Raw genomic sequence first — 23,166 nt, 5'->3', positions numbered from 1 at the left:
ATGCAGGAATTCTCGCGAGACCTTATTCCACCGGACGATTCTACGATCGGTAAAGACAATGGCATAGGTGACCTTGCGAGACAATGCAGTCAGTTAGCCAAGGAAATTACAACTGTCCTGGATAAGATGAAATCGAAAAACCCCGGCTCGAAGCGGGAAGACCTCAGGAGTTCATTCAACGTCATGAGATATGGTAAGAAAAAGGAAGAGCTCCAGGCACGACTGAGTCGGTGCAGGGAACAATTGGAACTATACTGGAGTTACGAGACAAGGTTTGCTCAATTCTCCGTCACTGTAAGTGGTTTCCTCAGGAACGTACATTGTCTGACTTTCAAGTACCTTAATTTAGGAAGGATCTGTCCGCATTGCTTAGCAGCGCCGAGAACACCAGAAGTAAGATGTTGCTGTTACAGAAACAAGTTGAGGACCTTCAGCGGATGAACCAACGTTTCTCTACGGAAAGTCAAAAATGGATGGAAGGCCTCCTGGATATCTCAGCGGGGGGCTACGACATAATGCTCAGCAAATATTTGATTTCCAGTCTGACATTTGAGAGCATGAATACACGGCTCGACAAAGTGGCCCAAGCCCACGACGACACACTGCAGTGGATTTTTAACGGCAATTACGACGATCGGAATTGTGATGGGTTCCATAAATCCTTCAACACATGGCTTTCAGATGGCGATGGAATCTTCCATATCTCTGGTAAACTAGGTTCGGGAAAATCAACATTGATGAAGTTGCTATACCGCGACGACCGCACCAAAAAGAGGTTGATTCAATGGGCCGATGGCAGTGAGCTGATAATGGCGCAGTTTTTCTTCTGGAATCCGGGTTCGCGACTTCAAAAGTCAATGGAAGGACTCCTCCGCTCACTTCTCTACGAGGCTCTCAAATCGGGCCCCAGTCTCGTTGCAGAAGTTCTTCCTCAGCAATGGCACCAGATCAAATCGACGCCACTACAGGCGCAGAAAGGAACATATTTCTCCCTAGATGATCTCTTCACGGCTTTCGACCGCTTGGTTCGTGTCCGGCGACAAGATTACCGAATTTGTTTCTTCATTGACGGACTCGACGAGTATGACAACTCCGGCAATGAAGATTATGCAGATGTCGTTGAGCAGCTTTGTCATTGGAGCCAATCGCCCGAAGGAAATGTTAAGTTCTGTGTGTCCAGCCGTGAATACAGCGTCTTTATGAATCATTTCCCAGAGCACCAACGAATATGCATGCAGGATCTAACTCGAGTCGATATAAAACAATTTATTCTGGATAAAATGGAACCCTTTGCACACTGCCATGGATTGAAGTACCTGGTAGGCATGATTGAAGAGAAAGCCAATGGTGTCTTTCTCTGGGTTTCTTTGGTCATGCGACGTCTGCGCGATTTGAATGAAAGAGGAGAAGCCACGAGGGTGAGATTAGAAATCGAGATTGACAACCTCCCAGAGAGATTGGAAGACCTCTTCAAACACCTTCTTGGGTCAATCCATCCCGCAGATCGAAACCGGGTTCACCAGACCTTTGCCATTGTGCAGAAACTGAAAGAACATGACCTTCTGCATTTCCGGCTAATTTGGTACTACTTAATAGACGACATCCTGTCAGACTTACCGGATGAAAGGCTACCTTCGCTATTCGCAAGATGGTTTAATATTTCGAAGCGTAATCGGCTAATGCAAGCGAGAAAAATGCTCATGGATAGCTCCAAGGGCTTTGTGGAAGCAACATGGCATGGGCAATGGGATTCACATGGCCGGGATAAAGGTAAAGAAGAAAACTGGATCATCTCGTTCACTCATCGGTCTGTCCCAGACTTCCTTCAATCCTACCGATCACAGGAGCAGGAGAAACATCTCAAGGACTTCTGTCTGGAGAATGCTATCTCCAGGATATTTCTGCTCGCTATACGGGAGGGCGATATGCGTCTCTCTGGTTGTGACCACGTGCCTGAAATAGTATCCTACGTCATGGAAGCCAGGCAAAGAGCCAACATCAGCAAGCAGCCTTTCTTTTACGAGGAGCAACTGGAATCCGTCCTTGCCAGACACGGGTTTACAGATCTTACGGGAGGCCGAGTCGCTTGTCCTGTGCCTCCGGGATACGACAATGTTGAGGTTATTGCGATTCTTATTCCACACTGCAGTTCAACTGAGTCGGTATTCAATCCTCTGCACACCGCAGCATTCATTGGAAATTACGCATACCTTAGATGGAAAGTGAAAAGAGACCCCTCTTGCATAAAAGTCCCTTTGAATATTGCTATCATAACCTACTGTCATTACCGCAATCTTCTGCAAGGAACAACAAGGGATTCCATTTTTGGGGATGATGGTCTATCATACCACGCTCTGACTGTACAGAGCAGCATATCTCCCCCACTCTTGAAAGGTTTATCGGTATCGAACAGGTGTGAAGAGCTTGCTCTCTGGCAGCATTTGGCTCTTGGTCTTATGGTAGGCTTCCAATATGAATCACATGACCCTTGCTCAAGTGGTGTGGGCCTATTCTGGTAGAAACTGATGGAGAGCGGAGTTGATGTCCATTTCAAACTATCCTTGCCACCCAACATCGAAGAGGGAACGCATATTGCCAAGCTAATCCTTGGGAAGAAAGATCGCGAAGTTGATGTTTCAGTGAATTTTGATCATCCTTCGATAAAGAAACTCCTGCTGGGAATAGGAGGAGAAAATTGGAACGGTCACTTTACTGAGATTACATTGGCTGATATTTTCGATCATTCCTCATTTCCGAACAGACAGAAGCTGGTGTCTTTGGCCAAGCGCCATATATGGCTATTGTCAAAGGAATCTGACGTGGTTGACAGCAATGAAGTGACTCAAAATGACAGCTCTTCTGAGCAGATATCCATACCATTAGGGATATCATTAGATGGTCAGGGAAGTGATAAATCAGAAACACCACCAGAAGAAGCAGAACCAGATTCTTCAAACAAGGCTCCCGGACAAAGGAAACCGCCTAATCAACCCAAATTGGCCTTTGTGGCTGTTTATCTGTTAGGTAAGTTGGTGCAATATTTATGATTTCCCACACGCTAAACATTTCCGCAGGACTTCTCTCCGCTATGGTCTTTAAGAAATTGCTGTCTGCTGCTTTAGACTAATGTATTTTGTCATGTGCCTATGTATTATACGGCTTGAACTTGAATTGGATGGAGGGCGACCTGTAAACTCCTTCGCCACAACCCGACCCGCGGGTAGTACATACTTTGGACATAAATAACCGCTAATACCTGCAAGGAACCATTGCTTCATAATTAATAAATTTTGGTGATATTTTTACAATTTATAGTAATTTATGAATAGTTTAAAAGTCATCATTATCACTAGTAAAACTAGTTATTGAAGAGTATTAATTTTCGGGTAGTTTATGTATAGCTGAGCGGATAGGAAGTCCTTCCTCTCCGGGGATTTTCTTTCTCCCCCAGCACCGAGACCTGCTTTCCTCCTGCAAGTCCCCAGATGGTCTGGTCGAGCAGGTGTCGGAATTCACTTCTCTGAAAAAGGCCCGACGACGTCAGACACTGTCGATTGGGTTCATTCGGAGAATCATCGAGCGACACTTGTTCCATACTTCAAGACAGTTGACATCCTGGTTTCATGCGACCCAATCCATGGCGGCTACGGTATGGGGAGGTCTCTGAATGTCCTTTGATGTTCTCTCAGGTGCTATAGATGCTTGGTCAGATGGTCTGTCATCTTTGGACACATTGCTGTTGAATCAAGTGTGACTCCTGAAGAAATAGACCATATACCATACTTCAGTAGATTCAAGTACATACAACCACAGGTTGAGGAGAACAGGGCTTCCTGTCTGCTCAGCCGTACTTAAGCCTCCTGAGTCCGTACAGTTAATTATTAAAGAACCCTTAACTTAAATATTTTTCTGAAACAATTTTTAGATCAGGTGCTAATAATAAGGGTGTTCTATTTATATACAGTAGCCGGTAGTTATTAATATCACCAGTGATTATCAATAGTCGCCAGTGGTCACTAGTGGTCACTAACAATCAGAACCAGAAAAATTTTAATAGGATCAGCAGGGGGTTTTGAGCTAATTCAGAAGATATTAATAAATAGGCAAAAAGCCTTCCTTGCTTTTTTATTATTACTTTTCAACTTGTTCTTCTTTACTCGTCAAACCCTGACACTTAGTCTTTTATCATGTGACCCACATTAACATGACCTCTGATAAACTCCAACTTATCAAGGAACATATCTGTCTGGCAGCTTCCCGCGGTTTTATTATCGACTTCCAGCATCTACAAGAACGCCAGAAAAATATTATTTACCATAAAAAGCTGGCCCCCGCTATAGATAATAAATATTATCGGGTATTAGCAAACTAGGAACTATTAGTTTTTTCTTCTTTTGAGAATAAATTGTTAGGTAATTCCTTATTAAATATAAATAGTAACTATCACAGAATAAGTCTAAGAAAAAAAACTTTTCCCGTAATAAGCCGGATCTGACACCCCAGATCCTAAAATTATTTACTGAAGACTATATTACCACCTAAAAGAAACTTCCTTCCTAATAAATAGTATACTATAACTTAACTAGTTTTACTTCTTTATAGGAGCAAGAAACATTATATATATTGCCCGATTATATTAAAAAAGATATGTTAAATATAACTATCTATAATTTATAAATAATCTGATTATTATTACTAACTTGGTATTTTAGCATATTTAGAACATCCTCACCTTAAAATACAGACTTCCTATTAAACCAAGAGACCGGGCCCCAGTCACGGCCAAAAATCTTAAATATTTATTACACCGCCTATTTAGTAAAAACAGCCATAACTATAAATATAAGCAGGCCAGAATTCAAACAAGATCTACCTTATCTTTTTTTACCGGCTCTGGGGCCTGTGCTGGCGCTATTATTAAATCTAGTTCTTATATAAATTCGAATAAGTATCTTTATTATAAGGTTAGCTTCCACCTACAAATCTTTAAAGAAGCGTATCTCATAGAGAAAACCAGTATTTTAGCTTTAATATTAAATAGAGTGACCGTAACTACAGGTTTATTAAATAATAGGTAATTATTAACTCTGAATTTTTAAAAAAATAGCATTACTAAAATAATATTAAATTATTAGTTATATCCAAGCCTTCCCTAGTTCCATAGCTTATAAGTGTAAACTATATTAGACCGAAAAATTAATTTCGAGAATATCCTGTTCTAGGCTTTAATTTTATCTTTTAGGTAATTATATATAGTATCACAAACAGTATATTTAAAGGCATTTCCTCTATTAATAACCTTCTAGCAAAACGACCACCAGTTAGAAGAGAATCATAGACCCTATAATAATCAGATTCTGCTAAAAAGCTCCTATTCTTCCGCATGATTACTTTAAAAGAGCCTTCGCCAGACAAAGGTTTAATATTTTCTGCTATATATTATAACAATACAGTACTTGCTGAGCGAGATGGTTTTAAAAATATTTTACAGATCTATAATATTAGGAGTAAAGTAGTAAACAGGATTAACCGTATAGCCCTAATATCAGCTGATAATATAGGACTACTAACTATTTTATAGCCAAAGTATTTAAGGCTACACATGGCTAGGCACTTGATCACTAAAATCATAATATATATTTTAAATATCAGGTATAGCTAAAGTCTCTCGATGTATAGGCTCTGTTCTATAACTTGGAACCTGACTATAAGTATTAAAATATAGAATAAAGTATAGCCTATTATTAAGACCCAAATGTACCCCAGTATATTAATACTGCTACTTTAGCCGAATTCAAGAGTAATACTAAGATTTTAGCACTTAACAAGCAGATTACTATATTAATAAAACAAATTATAGGCTAGCCTGCGGTACACAGGGATCTAGATCTAGAATATTATAAGCTTTATAGCAGGAAGGCAAAGAAGCTTAAAGCTAAGCAGTCAGTTTTTATTACCTAGTAGTAGAAAGCTTCTTATAATAAATATATTACTGGTAATAACTTCTCAGAGCGCAATATAACCTATTTATTTAATATATATAAAAAGTATATACCTAAAAGATCTTAACTTTAAAACAATCTCTTTAAAAAGATTTCTATTAGTAGTAACAAGGGCAAATAATACTTACAAGATATAGTCTCTTTATACATATTAACAGAGAAAATCATTTATTATCCCGGATTAGTATCTAAAAACAGCTGGTGTCTAACTTATTTATAGGAAATATTAAGGTTCGGTATCTACTGCCGTTGTATTAGCTTACACTAACTGTCTATAGTACTGCCGCACAGGCTCGCGTGAAGCACATCCTATAATATTAATAATAGCACTTGGATGCTGCACTCTATTAATAGTGTTATAAGAATGGCAAATATACTCACTGCTATATCTAATACTAATTTGTGTAGTTCTGTTACTACTATACTAAAATAGTTTTTAACATAAATAAATAAAAAAGGCATTATTAGTATTATCTGGAGAATATTTAGCCTCGTTATAGAATCCTAATATTCTGATATACAACTGTGGCGGCTAGCCTTTATCTCTTTTATTTAAAGGATAAAAATAAGACCCCTTCAGAACAGTTCAAGCAGTAAATAACTAAAGCTACTTTTTTAAATTATATTAATAATTATCTAAAGTCCTATTAGTTAAAAGAAATAATACAGTGTCTATATCTGCTCTGCCAGAAGAAAAAGTATAAAGGTATTATAGGGCTTCGGCGGTACTTTTATAATATTTATTCTATTACAGAGACCTGTTTAAATTATATTATTTAAAAGCAGAAATAATTATTAAAGGAAGAATCTTCTGATAAGATAGATTCTATAAAAGATGTAAGCTATAAGTAATTTTATAAAGAAGAAATAAGCAAGATAGTAGGTTAATTTCCAAATATGGGGTTTCTGGATATACATAAAGTACAGGTATATGTGATGGGTTCGCATAGGTACAAAGTCTAATTTAAAATCCTTTTGGTTTTTGAAAGTGTTAGTATTTATTAAGATCTAGAAACAAAAACAGGGGTATATACTTGTAAAATATATATCTAAATAAATAAATCATAAAAGTGGGCGAGCCACTGTGCTTAAATTTTGGAAAGAGTCTTTCTATTTTTTATAAAAACACAAAAGCATATTTTTCAGATATTTGAGATAAGCTTTTTCTTCTGTATAATTAAGGGGGGTCTTACTAAATAAGTCTCTGCTATAAATATTTAAAATATTTCTTAATCTAAGGAACTTTACAAGTTCCTTATTAAACACATTATAAATTACCCTATAATATATAAGTATTTTCCTGTCAATATCTTACGCTGCTGGATCCAAGCCATAACTAAATAGAAATTTAAGGATTTTAATATCTGCTCCCCTGTGATATATAAAGAGATATATTAGACTCTCTTAGTATTTATTAATCTATAAGAGATTAGCGCCCGTCTAAATAAGTAGGAAAAATATGTTTTTCTTAATATTAAGATGAAACAATTTCATATATAATAAAAGTAAGAAGTTTCTATCTAAGTTGGGTTTACCGGTATTGTAACCACGCTGGATCAGACACTTAATTATATTAACCTAGCAAAAAACAAACAAGATAATATAATGTAACAGGCTCCTGCTATAATCATCTAGTAAATTCCAGACCCGCGAAAGTTTTTTATTATAAGTCTCTGTTATAAACTGCAAGATATCTAGATAACTATAATATAATATATAATAAAATAGACTTAATCTATTAATGTCCACTAACAGTATATTATAGCCTTTATTTATAAGATTACGGACTACTTTAAAATTCCCTGCTTTACTAATAAGGTAGAGATATATTTAACAAGATCTATTAGATTATAAACTATCAGCCCCCTTTTCTATAAAATTATATAAGATAGACCACGTGTAACCTTCATAAAAACTTATTATATATTGAGAGTAATCTCCACAAGTGTTAGCTATATTAATATTAATAACTCCGCTCTTAAGGAGTGTCTTAATAATTTATATTTATATCTTATTAATAGTTTAGTAGATATTAGAAGCTTCTTTGCTCTTATAATCAGTGATTAAATCCCTTAAAAACTTAATGATATAATTACTATTCTCCTATATATTATTATATTTGCGACCTAAGAGGTGGCCCCTGATTATAAGATATAGTAAGGTATTACTAGTATCAGAAATAGCATTCAGGTCAGCCTTATGTTAAAGTAAGAAAACAGTTATTTTTATGTATATATTTAGAATAAAAAAATAAAATATTATAAGATTAGTATCTAAATTCTCCTGAATCCTTTTTTCCTTAAACTAGGCTAGAAATATGTTTACTGTTATTTATTTAGGCTATAACTGTTTTTAAATCCTTGTTTTTATATTAAAACTATTTTAAAAGAAAATTTATATAAATTAAGCATCCAGGTTCCTAATTGTGTAAAAGAAAGGTGTTATATTATTATTATTAAATACATATAGGCAAACCCCTGTATTAAGCAGAAAGTCAGCTATTCTGTAGGTATTATCAAGACCTTGGTTATTATGACCCTTTTTGTAAACTATATAAAGGATATTCTGATATTTATTATTTACAACTCTTATATATACCCCGGATTTAACCAACAGCTATATGGTTTTAAGTTGAGAATATCGAATAGTAATAAGCAGAGAGGTATACCTGTAAGAATCCTTATCTTTTATTTTATTATAAAGAAAAAATGAGATTAATAGACTAATACCCTATCGGGCTATAATATAAATAATAGAAATATCTGTGCCCAGATTACTTTAAAAGTTTTTTATAAGATAATTATAATTATCTAGCTATTATTTCTATGTGCCAGGTTAATCTCAAAAGAATTGCTTATGCTCCTTTAGAACAGAAAAGTTTATTTATACTAAGCTTATATATTCTGTTTAGTACAATACCAAATAACCAAGGAATCCGTGCCTAGGATCTAGTATTGACCATTTTATGGTGGCCTGATAATACTGAAGGATTATTTTAATATACTGATATAATAGCATATAATTTAACCTAGTAAGATTAATCTCCTCTATCTGCGCTATCAGAAACTCTTAAACTAATATATATAATGTTTGTATATAGCTATTATCTATAACAATTAACAAATAGCACAGATTAATAAGCTCTCTTATAAATTAGGCGCGATAAATAAGATCTTTATTAAAATAGAGATAACATATCTCAGCTAATTCTACTAAAATTAGTAGTTACACTATAAATATAATAAACTCTAAAATCTTCTTAACCAGTAGATAGTTATCTTAATTATTGGCTATCGCGGATATAACTATTATATTAAGCAGACTTTTATATAGGGAATATAATCCCTATAGAAGAATATATAATAAACTAACAATCTTCCTTAACTGTACTAATCTTAACTTATTATAAATAATCCTGACCCATAGGAAAGTTCTGTTAGTTTTCTCTTTAAGAATATGAGATACTTTTTAAGTAACAGACTAGAGATATTTATTTCACCTTCTAAATTCCTTTATTATATTCTGAATCATAGCTTTTAGATCTTTTTTAATTTTTTTACAAGTCCTTAGGTTCACAGATCTAAAAATTAATAAAAAACTTTTAATATCAGAATATAGGCGACTGGTGATCAAAATATATAATTTAAATTAGACTAAACTAAAGCTGTCTCTATAAAAAAACTAGTATATCTGGCTAAGCAGCATTTTCTGTAACTCAGCTTTATATTCGTCTAAAGCATTAATAAGATAATATATGTCAGGGCTATCAGTTAATATTCCTATTTTTATTAAAATAGACTATAGTATATTAAACAACAAAAAGAGTCTTTCTTTTCGAATATTATATTTTGCCATAACCCTATTCACAAAAGGCGGGTATTAATATATAATCTGGTATATAAGACCCCTTAGTATAGATATTGCCTCTTTCTGGTGTTTAAAACTGGCTTTGTAAAAAAAAAAAAATAGAAGATAATTTCCCTCAGTAAAATACTGTTTTATAGGTAATTCCTCTACAAATATTATGGCTATTATTAATTTACTAATTCTAAGGTTGCTATACAGCTATAAAACACTGTCCTCTAGACAGGCATTATCTTTATTCTACTAAAACCAAGACTTGAACTCGCCTGACTCTAAAAGCCAGCTATAGGTCCCTAAAATATAATTCTCTTTTCTTTGCTTTAACAAGTTCAGGTCTTCCTTAGGACTAATAATATATAAATAGTCTAAACATATCTTCATCTTTTTAATATACTCAAAAGCTATAAGATTATTAGTTAATAATTTCTATAATATAAGGACCGGGTATTAACAGCTGTATACCTTAGTTTTATATAAAGATGCCTTTTGTTAGCAGGACAATTAATAAAAGTACCTTTATATATACAGCTGCGGTAAGAGATATAAAGTCTTATTAGTCTTTTTACTTATAGGAATTACAGTAGTTATAGATTTCCTGTATAATTAGGCACAGGAGTTAATCTATAATCCTTACTGCTTCTATTTTAAAATATAGTATAGGCAGATATTTAGTAAAAGTATCTTGTACCTGAGTATCTTTTATAACTTGATTACCTGACGCAACCAGGCTGTAATAAATATGCGGTTTATTACTCTTTTAAGGACCACGCGGCACTAGTTAACTTTTATTATATCTTAAGTAGTCAGTATTATCTATTAAATAATCATATATTAAGTAGAAGAGCTAGTCACTATTTAGACGCGCAAAAGCTTTAATTACCTGATATTAATGTATAATTTTGTGTACTATCCGCCCGATGTTTGTTTTTTTTACTATATTATTTAATTATATTTTTGATATGGTATTAAGGAGAAGTAGATATAGCTTATTAAACAAACCAATAAGCTCAAAACAGCTTCCCTGGAGAACTTTCCTATAATTAGCTTAGACTACACCAGAAAACATTCCAGTAAGAATACTAATAACTATATTACTAAGGCAAATATCAACTCTGTTAATAGATATCCCCCCTCCGACTCTAACTATCAACCCAAATTTAATAGAAGTGGCTGAGGTTATTCTATAGACACTAGATAGCAGACAGGCGAGTACTACTTTATATCTACTCATATTACTAAGGGTATAAATATTACTATTACCATTTAGTTAGGGTAGCTAATTATAAATATTATTAAGGAGAAGCTCTATAGCCGCTAATTTGATCAGTAACGCGCATATTTATGCGACAGTGTACTCGTGATATTTGTGGACTAGTATATTATAAAAAGATATTATATACTGCGGCAAAAAAAATTATAAAATATTATATAACAAACTTAGAGTACAGTTCTCAGACTTCTTAGAAATAAATGGTAGGATAAGTAACACTTAATTAAGATAGGAAAGGGATAGCTAGCGCTGTAAGGCTAACTGTACTAATCAGCTAACTATCCTAATGTCAAACACCAATAGTGTTATACAACTAGCTGTATTATATAGGACTTACCAGTTGATGTTAATATATAATAATTTGAATGCTAGCTTCACTAATATTATAAAGAATAATAGGTTAGAGATAATAATCTATATCCTATACTAAAGCTAGTATGCTAGCATGATCAAAGATTAGAAAATAGAGTAATACTGGCGCTATTAAAGCTTATTCCTGTTTAGGACTATATTAAGCAACTCTTATTAGGTTACTTGGTAAGGCTGGAAGGGCTATAATCTGATAATATATATTTTAGACCAAGTTACACGGAACAAATTTCTGGTTTAGTAATATATAAATAAACCATTTATTTTTATTTTTTATAAAGCTAGGGCAATCTAATTCCTTTTCTAGATTCCTTTATAACAAAGCAAAAAACCTATTTAAAATAACTATATACAGTAGCTTATACTATATTACATCAAATCATGTGAAATTTTGTTCCGCCGATCGAATTATCCAGTTACTCCCGAGAAGTCTAGTACTAGGTATAATCTGACAAAAGTACTTATAATAGTGGATAGTTATTATTAGATACCGGGCTGAGCTAAAAATAGGTTATTAAAAGGCGAAAAAGGACAAAGTAATCTATAACTAAGAATATAACAGGATTTAAGAAAAGAGAAAGGTGGCTATATTAACAAATTAAAATTAGTAGTATATTATCTTGCGTGAACGCAAGGCTGATTATAAAACAGGCTTTTTAAATACACAAGCTACTTAATATTAATACTCTGTTTTTATTTACTTACTTCTAGAGTGGATACCTCTATAAGGACCGTATCTATTTTACTTGATGTTTTACTTTAAACCAGACCAACCATACTTATTAGTTTTGCCTCCCCTTTTTGCAAAATATGTAGGATTTTAATGACTTATATGATTATTAGATTATAAAATTTAAATAAAAATAGTAGAAAACTGTTTTATAAATCTTAAAATTACGGAAAATTTAAAGTTAGGCTGATAGACAAGGGATATCTAATAAAACTCCTAGCTGTTATTATAGCTAGCCAAGTAGAAAAAAGTGAGCTGGCAGGGAAAGGTAGGATTTAGAGTTCTTAAACTGTGCTACTGGGGACTGTTTTTTTTTTTAACTATATATTTTTATTAGTATTTTTTTATTTTTTAAGTTATAAGAATATTTTTAGGATCTCTAGAAGTGCACAGGCCATTATTACTAACCAGAAGGGTCTTCTACTATAAATTATATTTAACTTAAGAAAACCTTTCTTAATACCAGATTTAACTATACCCTAGGTTTTATTTATTTAATATTAAACTTCACAATTTAATCATAGCCCACTTAGTTATATATCTTCTAAATATTTATATATATTATCTAAGATCTTATGCTCTATTAGATTTCTATAAATTTCTAATTTAAAGGGACAGGTTCTTTAGCTTAGCTGATGCCTTCCGCCAGTTAAATATATATTTAATAGTAGGACTTAGTGGCTTGTTTTCTATCTTGTTTTTTATAATAATCTATTAGTTTTGCGAGTTCCTCAGCTATATAAAAGTAGTATATATTATACTTATACTGTTTTTTATAACTAAAAGCCGAGAGAATATTATTAAGATAATTTTCTTTTAGTTTTTTAGTTTAGTACTAGTCCCTGTTACAGTATTCTTTAGACCGGGAAACATAAAGGCCTTATATTTATTATAAGTATTATAAGTGGTTAGCGGTTTAAAGTCCGGCTTATATTTATATTTTATATACTGGATTAGTTTCTAGATATTTACAGCCTTTTATATAACCTTACCGAGAGCTTTATAAAATATAAGGCGCTGATCTTTAGAAAGTAATTTATCAAGATATACTAATATGGCTATTACCATATTTTAGATATCTATAAAATATATTCTCATCTGGGTTTCAGGGTCTATTAACAAAAAGATTAACTAATAAAATAATTTTTTCTCACTGTTTAGGGCCGCTTAGTTAGTGAGAATCTTTTAAAATTAATTATCTGGCTATATAATATATATTAGCAGGAGGATATGCTTGTTAATCTTTTTTATAAGAATAGTTAAAATAAAAACAAGCTATATCTGTTTTACTACCTCTGTATTAGAATATAGTAAAGGAATTTAATAAGTCTGAGCTAATTTATATTATTTAAATTTTTTTTAGGCTGAAAAACTTTACTGTTTAAATTTATTAGTCTATATCTGGCCCTATTTTAAGCTCTCTGGGGTATAATGGTGTAGGATAATATTTAATATACCTAAAGAGTATTACTAGAAAGATTTATTTTTAACTAAATATTTATTTTAGTTTTAGTATAGTCCCAAAGGCTAATAAAGCTCTTGATTTTTAATAATATTAGAATATTATATAAAGCTTTGATCTTTCAGTCTGTAGACTTACACTGATTTTTTATTTGTTTTATTATATCTGGCAGTAAAACCCTCTAATTTTATAAAATATACTTGGGTTGTTACTAGCGATTCCTTAAGAGAGGCAGTCTTATTTTCTAGTTCTTTAACTTTTTTTTTTAAAGGCAGCTAATTTCTTTTTTAATTTTTTGCCTGCTAATTTTATTTTATTAATAATAGATTCCTTGCCTTAAATATTTTTTTATAAGATATTAATCTTTTATTTAGTATACACCAGCTTTTCCTTCTTCTTGATATTATCTAAATAAAGATTTTTTACTTATTTTTTAAACTTATTTATAACTTGATTCCGCTCTGAGATATGCTTTTTTTTTTTACTAATATCTATTTAAAAAGATAGCACTTATTCTTTTATTATTTTATATCTTTTTTTTTTTTGTTATTAACTTTGAATATCTTATTAAGTATTATATCTTTCCTTTTTTTCTGTTTATTTATCTTTTTTTTGATCTTTACAAGCTTAAGATCTTTAGATTTAAGCTTACTATGTAATTTTGTGTTTTAGTTATAAATAACTGAAATAGTATTAAACCCGGCCGTAGAAATTAATAATTTAAGTTAAGTAAAAAACCCTTTCACAACATCTGTGTTAAGAGTGTCAGACATAGATATAGACAGTAAGGTTAAGTTTTTGGAAGTTATATTGATAAGATTCTCTGGTTTACTTATACTCTAATATAAGTAGAGTTAAAATAACTTATAGCACTTTAAAGTACCCCAGGTGCTGTGGTCTATCATCTATCCCCTCACATCCGCCTGGCTTATAATTACTGTCATGGATTCTGACGTGACATAATCTATTTAGCTATTATAGAGGAGGGTTATTTTAATTTATAATACTAGTATTTTAGGTATAAGGCTTGCAAGGGTCCTGTTTCCATAGCTAGAAGAATCTGGCGGAATATATATTATAATACTTTTTAATATAGGTACAAGTTATGTTTACTTAGAAAAACAATATATTATTCCCCGCAGCAGAGACATAAGCTATTCTTTATTTATTTTCTTAGATTATTGGCTCTATCTCCTTAATATTTATTAAATTACTGCCCGTCCATGACTGCGCTAAAGTGCGTATGGAAATAAGCTTATAATATACTATAGAAGGTCGCCGATTATCAGCTTTTATTATTCCAGAAGTACCTGTCTCCTAGTATTTTAAAAAATATACTAATTATTTAATATCTTTGCCTCTGATAAATTAGTTACAGAATAACAGACCTCAGCACACTTCAATATCGGACGGCGGCTGGTGTAAACAGATCGGCAAGGCTATAAGGATAAAAGGAAACAAGTTAAAAATAGTATATATATTCCTATTAAACCTTGACACGACCCGTGGGTTTTTCTTTAGGTACCTGTGGGTTTATAAATAGTGCAAACATAGTATATTAACTAGTTAACTAGTTAATTAACTATATATATAAATGGATGAATTATCAGTTAATTATTACTAAGATCTTTCTAACTAGATAATTTATATATTTTTATATATTTTTAGCTTCTTGGCGGTTTACCCACCAGTAACCTAAAAAAACCCACGGGTTGATAGGTAATAGATATAGATTATAACCTTAGACCCGTGACAGGTTTTATTAAGGTCTAATTCCTATAGCACCTACCAGGGAACTATCCGACCTAATTCTATAGACTAAGACCGCGTGACAAACTGTAGCCAAGCGATAATAATACTGACACCTTATTAAAAGATTTTCTTTTTCTTTCTTTTTTTAGGATAACAGGGCTGACTAAAAAGTTATCCGTGCCATTAATTACTATATTAAAACCGGACTTAGCTGAGTAATGCTGAACTTAGCCTTGAACTGCGGATATGTTTTTACTTAACTAATATATTTTAAACTATAAGAATATACCTAGAAAACAAGCCTCCTTTTCCCTGCATAACTGCCACTATAGAAGCTAAAATTTAAATAATAGATATATTAGTTTAACTGGACACTTCTATTAAATAAAAGAAATATTAATTACCTAAAATAAATAAAGAAGGCAAAATACAAAGTTATAAATATTATATCTTATATAATATAACTGGCCGCAGTACGCTAACGCCTACTTAATAACTACATTATATTTTAGAGTGAAATTTTTTACATAATTTTTTAATCTAGTTACATATAACATTTCACCAGGTGGTCTGCTACTAATATTATGTTACTTTTAGGAGGCAATAGATTTCAAATAAATTATATAAAAAAACGGTGTTTCGCTGACCTGCCGGTTTATTATCTAATTATATTAGCTAATATATTTCAAATTTATATAACCAAGAATACACCTGTATTAATCTAATTAAATAGTCCAAGCCATAAAAATTAAGCTAAATTAATTATAATCTATCTGAGAGGCAGGATAAGGCCCTATCTTAGCCCTATAATTTTGCTTAATTATTATAATTCCGGACAGGCCAGACCAGCTTAGTACGGCCCTTATATATTTTTATAAATATTAACATTAAGGCCAGATATAGCCTTTATTACATTTAACTTTGCAAAAGGTTATTTAGGGCCGAGTTATAACTCACCCCATAACTTATTTATAGGAGTAAAGGACCCAGGCATCATAGATTCCTAATATTAGTAAAAAAATAGATAATATCTTCTAAGCTAAAATTTACAAGCATAAAAAGCAGACACCTGGTCATTCGTATACTTATTAAGCTGCACTTATATTGATCATATTTAATTGCTAACTAGAAATTAGATTATACCTAAAGGAAAAAAAACAAAAAACAACTATAAGGCCTAAAATAAAAAAGACAATAATAATAATCAGAATATAGACTAGAATAAACTACAGTAAGATAACTCTGATTTTAGAGAGACTGATAACAAAAATTTAAAACCACAAAAGCAATATTATCGAAAATAAAAGCTTAACAGATAGGTATAACCAATTATTTAGGAATTCTTTAAAAAAAAAAAATAAAAGATTAAGGATACCTTACAGTTAAAAGACCCCGACCTATTAAAGATCAAGAAAATACTTAAAAATAGTAATAAAATAATCTAGGATGCCTATAAAAACCATAGCCTTTCTTCAAAGGATAAGCTTCTGCTAGAGAACAAGTATTATGTTTAATATAATATATAGTCTGGGCTTATAAAGTCAAAACATATCTAAAGCAACCCGCAGAAGGGGTGGGAAGTATTTAACTAAATATATTAAACTATTTATTTAATCAACCGCGAACATGGACTGCCAAAGGATTAGAACTTCTTGTCAGATATTATAATAAAAGAGTATAGGGACCGACCGGCTAATATAAAAAAGGCTGCTAAAATAAGTAACACAGATTCAGCTGTGTCATATAAAGAAGCATCCGAGTCAGAGAAATCAGATACTAATAAATTAAAGAGGATTAACAGGTTAAAATCTAGAATGTGTAAAAAATATAATATTCTGTCACGGGATAAAATCCTATATTAGTAGCCTATCAGCATAGGAACCCAAATCTTCATTCGGTACGGTTCTAGAAAAAAACTAATCTATTAAGTCCGCGCAGGGTTGTCTGAGCTATATAATATATAGATGACTGAACTAGTTCTATCTATTATTTATAAAAATATAAAAATCCCGGGCGAGAAGAATAAGATCCCTTAAGAAACATAAGAATATAATCACAATAATGTAAAAGATATTACCGGGGTTAGATAAAAAGTTAAAAATAACAATAAAACAAATATAAATACTTTAGCACTTATTTAGCCCAGATGTTACACAGCCTATTTTTACACTAGGGCCTTGGTAAAATAGAACAATAGTAATATTATATTAGAATATTATAGTTTTATTCAGCGTATTACTAATAGTAATAATTTTAATAAAGATTAAATAATTTATCTGAAAGCTAAAAAGCTAGAAAATGCTTTTTAGGGACATAATATTAAAGAATACTAGGACCAGAGCAGTTCTAATAAAACTAATAATAGCTTATTAGATAATACTCCAAGGCGCCAAACCTATACTTCCCAGCAGAAAAAACCTTCCGGCAGGTACAGACGCGGTACTTAGCTAATTAATATAAAGTAAATAAATAGTAATACAGATTCTGACTCTTCTATATCAAGTCTTAATTGTCCACAAAAACACCATAGGAGAAAAGAATCTCAGCCATTAATAAGCACCCTAGATACAGAAATATATTCCTTAGAGAAAAAACTCCAGCGACTTAAGGTCTAATAGCAAGAAAAGAGATATAAGCACTAAATTACTTTATACAGTTAGCATAAAAAGAGAAGCCGCTAAGCTAATTGGCTTTTAATAAATACTTGTCAGCTTTATTATTTATTATTTTAGTAATTTAATTACTTATATTTTATTATATCCTTACTTACAAATAATTGCTATCTTATTATATTAAAGAGCAGGCCCTTGCTAATCATAATTAGTGTGAAGTTTTATCTAGTAAGACAGCAACAGACATAAGTTTACTAGTTTATTATTAAGCTGTAAACATTATCAGACTAGTGCTATTTCAAAGATAGTTAGAAATTAATAATAATACCTTACTATATTATCTTTACGGCTTAAGTTATTTATTTTCTGCTTTTATATTCATTTATATATTCATTTCCTTTTTTGCTAGTGTCTATTATATATATATTAAAATAAATTGAAATTGTGTTCTTACTATCAGGCCATATCCATTTACCTTACTTACTAAAGATAACATAGTTTATAAGAGTAGAGAGGTTTTCTAACAAACAAAACCTTTTAAATTTTTCCTGCTAGTAATACTGAATAACACTAGGAGCCTGCTATAAAGAAATAATAAAAAAAAGGAGAGGTAGAGATAAATACTTATTGTTATTATAATCTTAGCGTCTCCTGCCGAGAACCAGATAATAAGATTAATTATTTTAAAAAACAAAAATTACTGGCTTATCAGTCCTCTATATTTATATCTTATTAATCACAGGCAGTTCATACGAAGAAAAAATAAGGAGTAATCATATAACAACCAAAATTACAGAAACAAGGCTATATAAAAGGGATAAAGCCTGCTATTTGTTAATCTTCGAGTAAATAAATTATAACTATTTAGTAGAGCCTAAATACTTGGATTTGTGACTTTATACTCTTTTATAGCAAGGATTTAGAATTTATAGGCTATTTTACAGCTAGATATAGTATATATATAAAAATCCCGGGTATTAATATTTTTGTAATTAATATCTTAAGTTATCTTTTGGTATTATAGCTAAAGCCCTTAATATCATTTTTTAAATACACTATTAACTAGTGTAATAAGTCTAGTCTTTTTGTTTTATACTAGTAAACCACTCCTGCTGCTTCTTTATCACATTATTATAGCAGGATAATTCTTATTTAACTAGTGAGGCCCGGGTTTATATATACTCCTGTACAAGTTAGAGAAGCACTCTTTCTTATCTAATACTAGTTTACTATTTATGCTCCTGCTGAACTATCTTCAGCTTTTAAAATTTATAGAACCCGGTTAACCCCAGAGAGATAATAATAGATAATCTAGTAGTAATAACTGTTAGAAGGGCCATAATCAACCAATTACCCTCCCTAGATATATAAATATTAATAAAGGTAGTAAGAAGCCTAGCACAGGCATTAAGATATATCAGCCTTTTAAAATTAGTATGTCACGGTGTCCACAAGAGAAGCATACTAAATAACACCCGACTTATAAAAAAAGTCGATTAGTAACCTATATATAGTTATATCTTCATCTATAAAATAGAACTAGTATAGTAACTGCACTAACCCCAAAAAATATATATATAATAGCTACCAGCGGCGGATTCTGCACAGTACTTAAAATACTATTTTTTAAGCTTTGATTAAGCTTTTTTTAAAGTGACTCGGAATTCTGAAGAGAGGTAAATATACCGGGAACTATAAAATAGCTAGCCAGAAAAATCTAGCTAATAAAGCTTATTAAGAAGTTATACACCCAGTAGATATTATCCAGCTCCAAATATATATAAATATACTCTATATCTACAGTAAAGTTGGTTATAGTGTAATCTGGTTAGGGGTATACATCTGACTATAGAGCATCTATGGGGGCTTGTATTTTCTTAGAAAATAATATAACAAGAATATACTAAAACTACTAAACCTGTAGAAGAAGTAAAAGCTTTTATTCCTGAGCCATATAAAATATATAATATAAGAAGTAGTAAACTTAACAGATTGCCTGTATGGTATAAGATTTGGCAATTAATATATTATAAAATATTTAACCAGCTTAACCTCCTAGCCTATAATATAATTTAATACAGCAGGCAGCCTAACTAGCAGATCTTGGGCTTTATAATATAGCTAGTATATAGAAGTTATAATATAAAATAGCTGTTTGAAAGGGGCTATTAGTGATATAGTCCGAGAATATTAATAAAATAATAAAACAAATATTATTATTACCTTAGCTTAATATAATATTTTATATCTTCTTTTTTAGCGCCCCAATTGTGCTTTCTATATAATTATGTATATAATATTAATCAGTTAAAAATACCAGCTTCCAGACTTGATTCTGAGAAATAGATACTAAATAATATTAGTTTACTAGACCTTAATCAGAAGTTTTATTCTATCTAATATATACTTAAAAAAATTCTTTAATTATTACTAAGTATAAAGCACCAGCAAAGTCTCCTATAAGCAGCTTTATAATCCCACCTGTCTTTTCAGCCTTATCCAGGTAAAACAGGTTTCATATTATACTACAGACTACCTGCAGATCCTGGGCCTTCCTGCGTGGGTTTAATACACAGATCATACTCTTGCCAATATTCCTTAGCCATAATTAGCCATCTGGAAGTAGTCTGGTTAGTAGATATACTAACTAATCTTAATATTTCTATTCTCTATAATAAAAATATATTCCAAACACAGGTCTCTATGGCCAACACCAAGCTTATCGTGGATATATCTCAAGCTATTTAGAACCTGATATAAGATTAATTATTTATCTTAAACAGGATCTCCTAAAATCTTATTTTATTATAAAATATAGCCACTTTAACTTTGCCTAGTTTAAATACTAGCTGTAGTTAGTAAATTTCCTCTAGGGAGATACCCCAGTGCTTATAAATAAAAAAAAATAAAACTATTAGTTATAAAGGCCTTTTTAAGATTAACTAGGTTATAATACTAAGTAGCCCTTAACTAGTCCATCTTTTTCTTTGTATTATTTATTATAAACTTTCTAATATATACTACCGGAAAGTTTTCTGTAAACTTAATAGCATAAATCCCACCCCACTGGGGCTCTAGTCTAACAAAGAAATATTTGTATATTTTATATGGATAGCCATATTAAACAAAACATAACCCTCTTGCGGCCGGCTTTTCTATGCTCTTAGATGGAGTCTTAGGAAGAGTAATAAAATACAAGTTAATTAAAGAAGCAAGGACTTTAGACTCTACCATAATTAAAAACAGCAGTTTAATATGCCCTGTTTTAGCAATCCTTGCTATTTCACGCATAGTATTTATACGTAAGGAAACACATGTAGGAAAGATAGGCATATAATAATATCCTGGCACACACTCTTAAGCCCTAATCTTAAAATATATTCTAAAAATAAATTAAATTATTATTAGGAATAATATGTCTTTAAAGATCAATCTCATTATATTATTATAATAAAAATAATTTAAATCAGATCCTTCACTTAGATTTTTTTTATTTATAATCTCTGATTCTGGATAGTATAACTAGTACTTAAGATAAGGATATATTATTACTCTGGTCAGTGGGTCAGGTATTTTATGTATTAGAGCAAATTTTTTTTCGTGCTTGAAGACTTAGTACAAGATAGATTATAATAGTAACATAACATGAGTTGTGACTTTAATCTAGTGGCCGTATAGAGAGTTATTATAATTTAATATACTATTATAGTAAGTAAATCAGAAACAAGATATATTACAGCTCCTTTAATTTATCTTTTAAATAAGCTATTTAATACTCTTCCTAAAACAGGACCAAGCTGTAATCATTAGTAAAACAAATTATTAATCTTTTCTGGGCCCAGGAACACAAGATAACATAGAATACAAATAGATTTAAATATTCTGTAATTTATATAATAGACTATACAGGCGCTAGAATATACAGTACTAATATCTAGATAATAAACTAAAGTAAGCTTTCCAGTAACATATTATGTCGGTTCTCCAAACAAGTTATACAAAACATAAACCTAATAATAAAGATAACCGTATAATTTCCTGCATCTTCAGAAAAAAAATCACTTTATAATATAAATAATACCCTGTATCAAGCTGATTTCTATAATCTCTACTTAAATTACTATTATAATTATAACTCTCTTCAGCTAATTAAGTAATATACCAAGAAAAGAGTCAGGCCTATAATAATCCTCCAGCGCAAAATCAGAAGTCCAGAATACATAATATATACTAAAAATAAATTACATAGATATTAGAAAGTCCGTCAGTTGGATTTTTACCTATTTCTGACGGTAATAGCCACTAAAATAAGAATATCACTATAGTAATACTTTTGCTTGGTGGGTTATATATTTTAATTATAAAAATAATCATTTTTTTGACTAAGGGATCAACAACAGGATAAATTACGGCCAAAATATATCACAAAGCCTACCTCTTATCTTGTGATTATACAAGAGATAGTAGGTTAGTAAATAAGATAAATTATAATTTCTTTAATTTATTTTTAAGTGCGGAGAAAGGTATGTCTTAGGATAGGGCTATATATAACATTCCTTAGTAGATCTTATATTATTAAATCCTTCCTTGGCACATGAACAAAGGATAACATTAATTATAAGGGGAATTATAATCTTAACTATATTTTTTTATAATAGATCATATAAATTATATGGTACAAGCATGTTTTATATTATCCTATCTCCGAATTATAAAAAATTTAATTTATAATTATTTTTAAAGATTTTGTTCAGTTATATAATCAGTGGTTCTTAGATTAATATTTGGCCCTAAACTGCTTGATTTAAAATATTTATATTACCTCTACTCAGCCCACTCCATATTGTCATGCGGGCTTTTTTCTTATACTCTATAGATATTACTTAGCTTTTGTATTTTCTATCAGTTTAATCTTGGCTTAGAGGTCTCAGGTCCTAAGCCTTATATATTTTAATATAGATATACTATAAAATAATATATTTATAATCAAGTAGGTAAGATAATATTAACTTTAGTAAAAACGTCTTTAAATTCACAAAGTAAGATAAACCATCTTTAATAACAAACAAAGAATACTTTATAAAATAAATAATACCCAGAATCAA

General features: G+C 31.0%; 1 protein-coding gene across 1 annotated transcript; it reads left to right on the top strand.

The window, feature by feature from the left end:
* P170DRAFT_346100 (uncharacterized protein) lies at positions 1-2,519 on the top strand (the record flags this gene model as incomplete). Its single annotated transcript, XM_024843547.1, has 2 exons — positions 1-272; positions 350-2,519. The coding sequence occupies 2 exons, from the start codon at positions 1-3 to the stop codon at positions 2,517-2,519; spliced, it is 2,442 nt and encodes an 813-aa protein (XP_024709152.1).
* Between the last annotated feature and the right edge of the window lie 20,647 nt (positions 2,520-23,166).

Source organism: Aspergillus steynii, assembly GCF_002849105.1.
Source record: "Aspergillus steynii IBT 23096 chromosome Unknown P170scaffold_1, whole genome shotgun sequence".
In the NCBI taxonomy this organism is placed as follows: Eukaryota; Fungi; Ascomycota; class Eurotiomycetes; order Eurotiales; family Aspergillaceae; genus Aspergillus; species Aspergillus steynii.
This window is presented reverse-complemented; position numbering and strand designations above follow the sequence as displayed.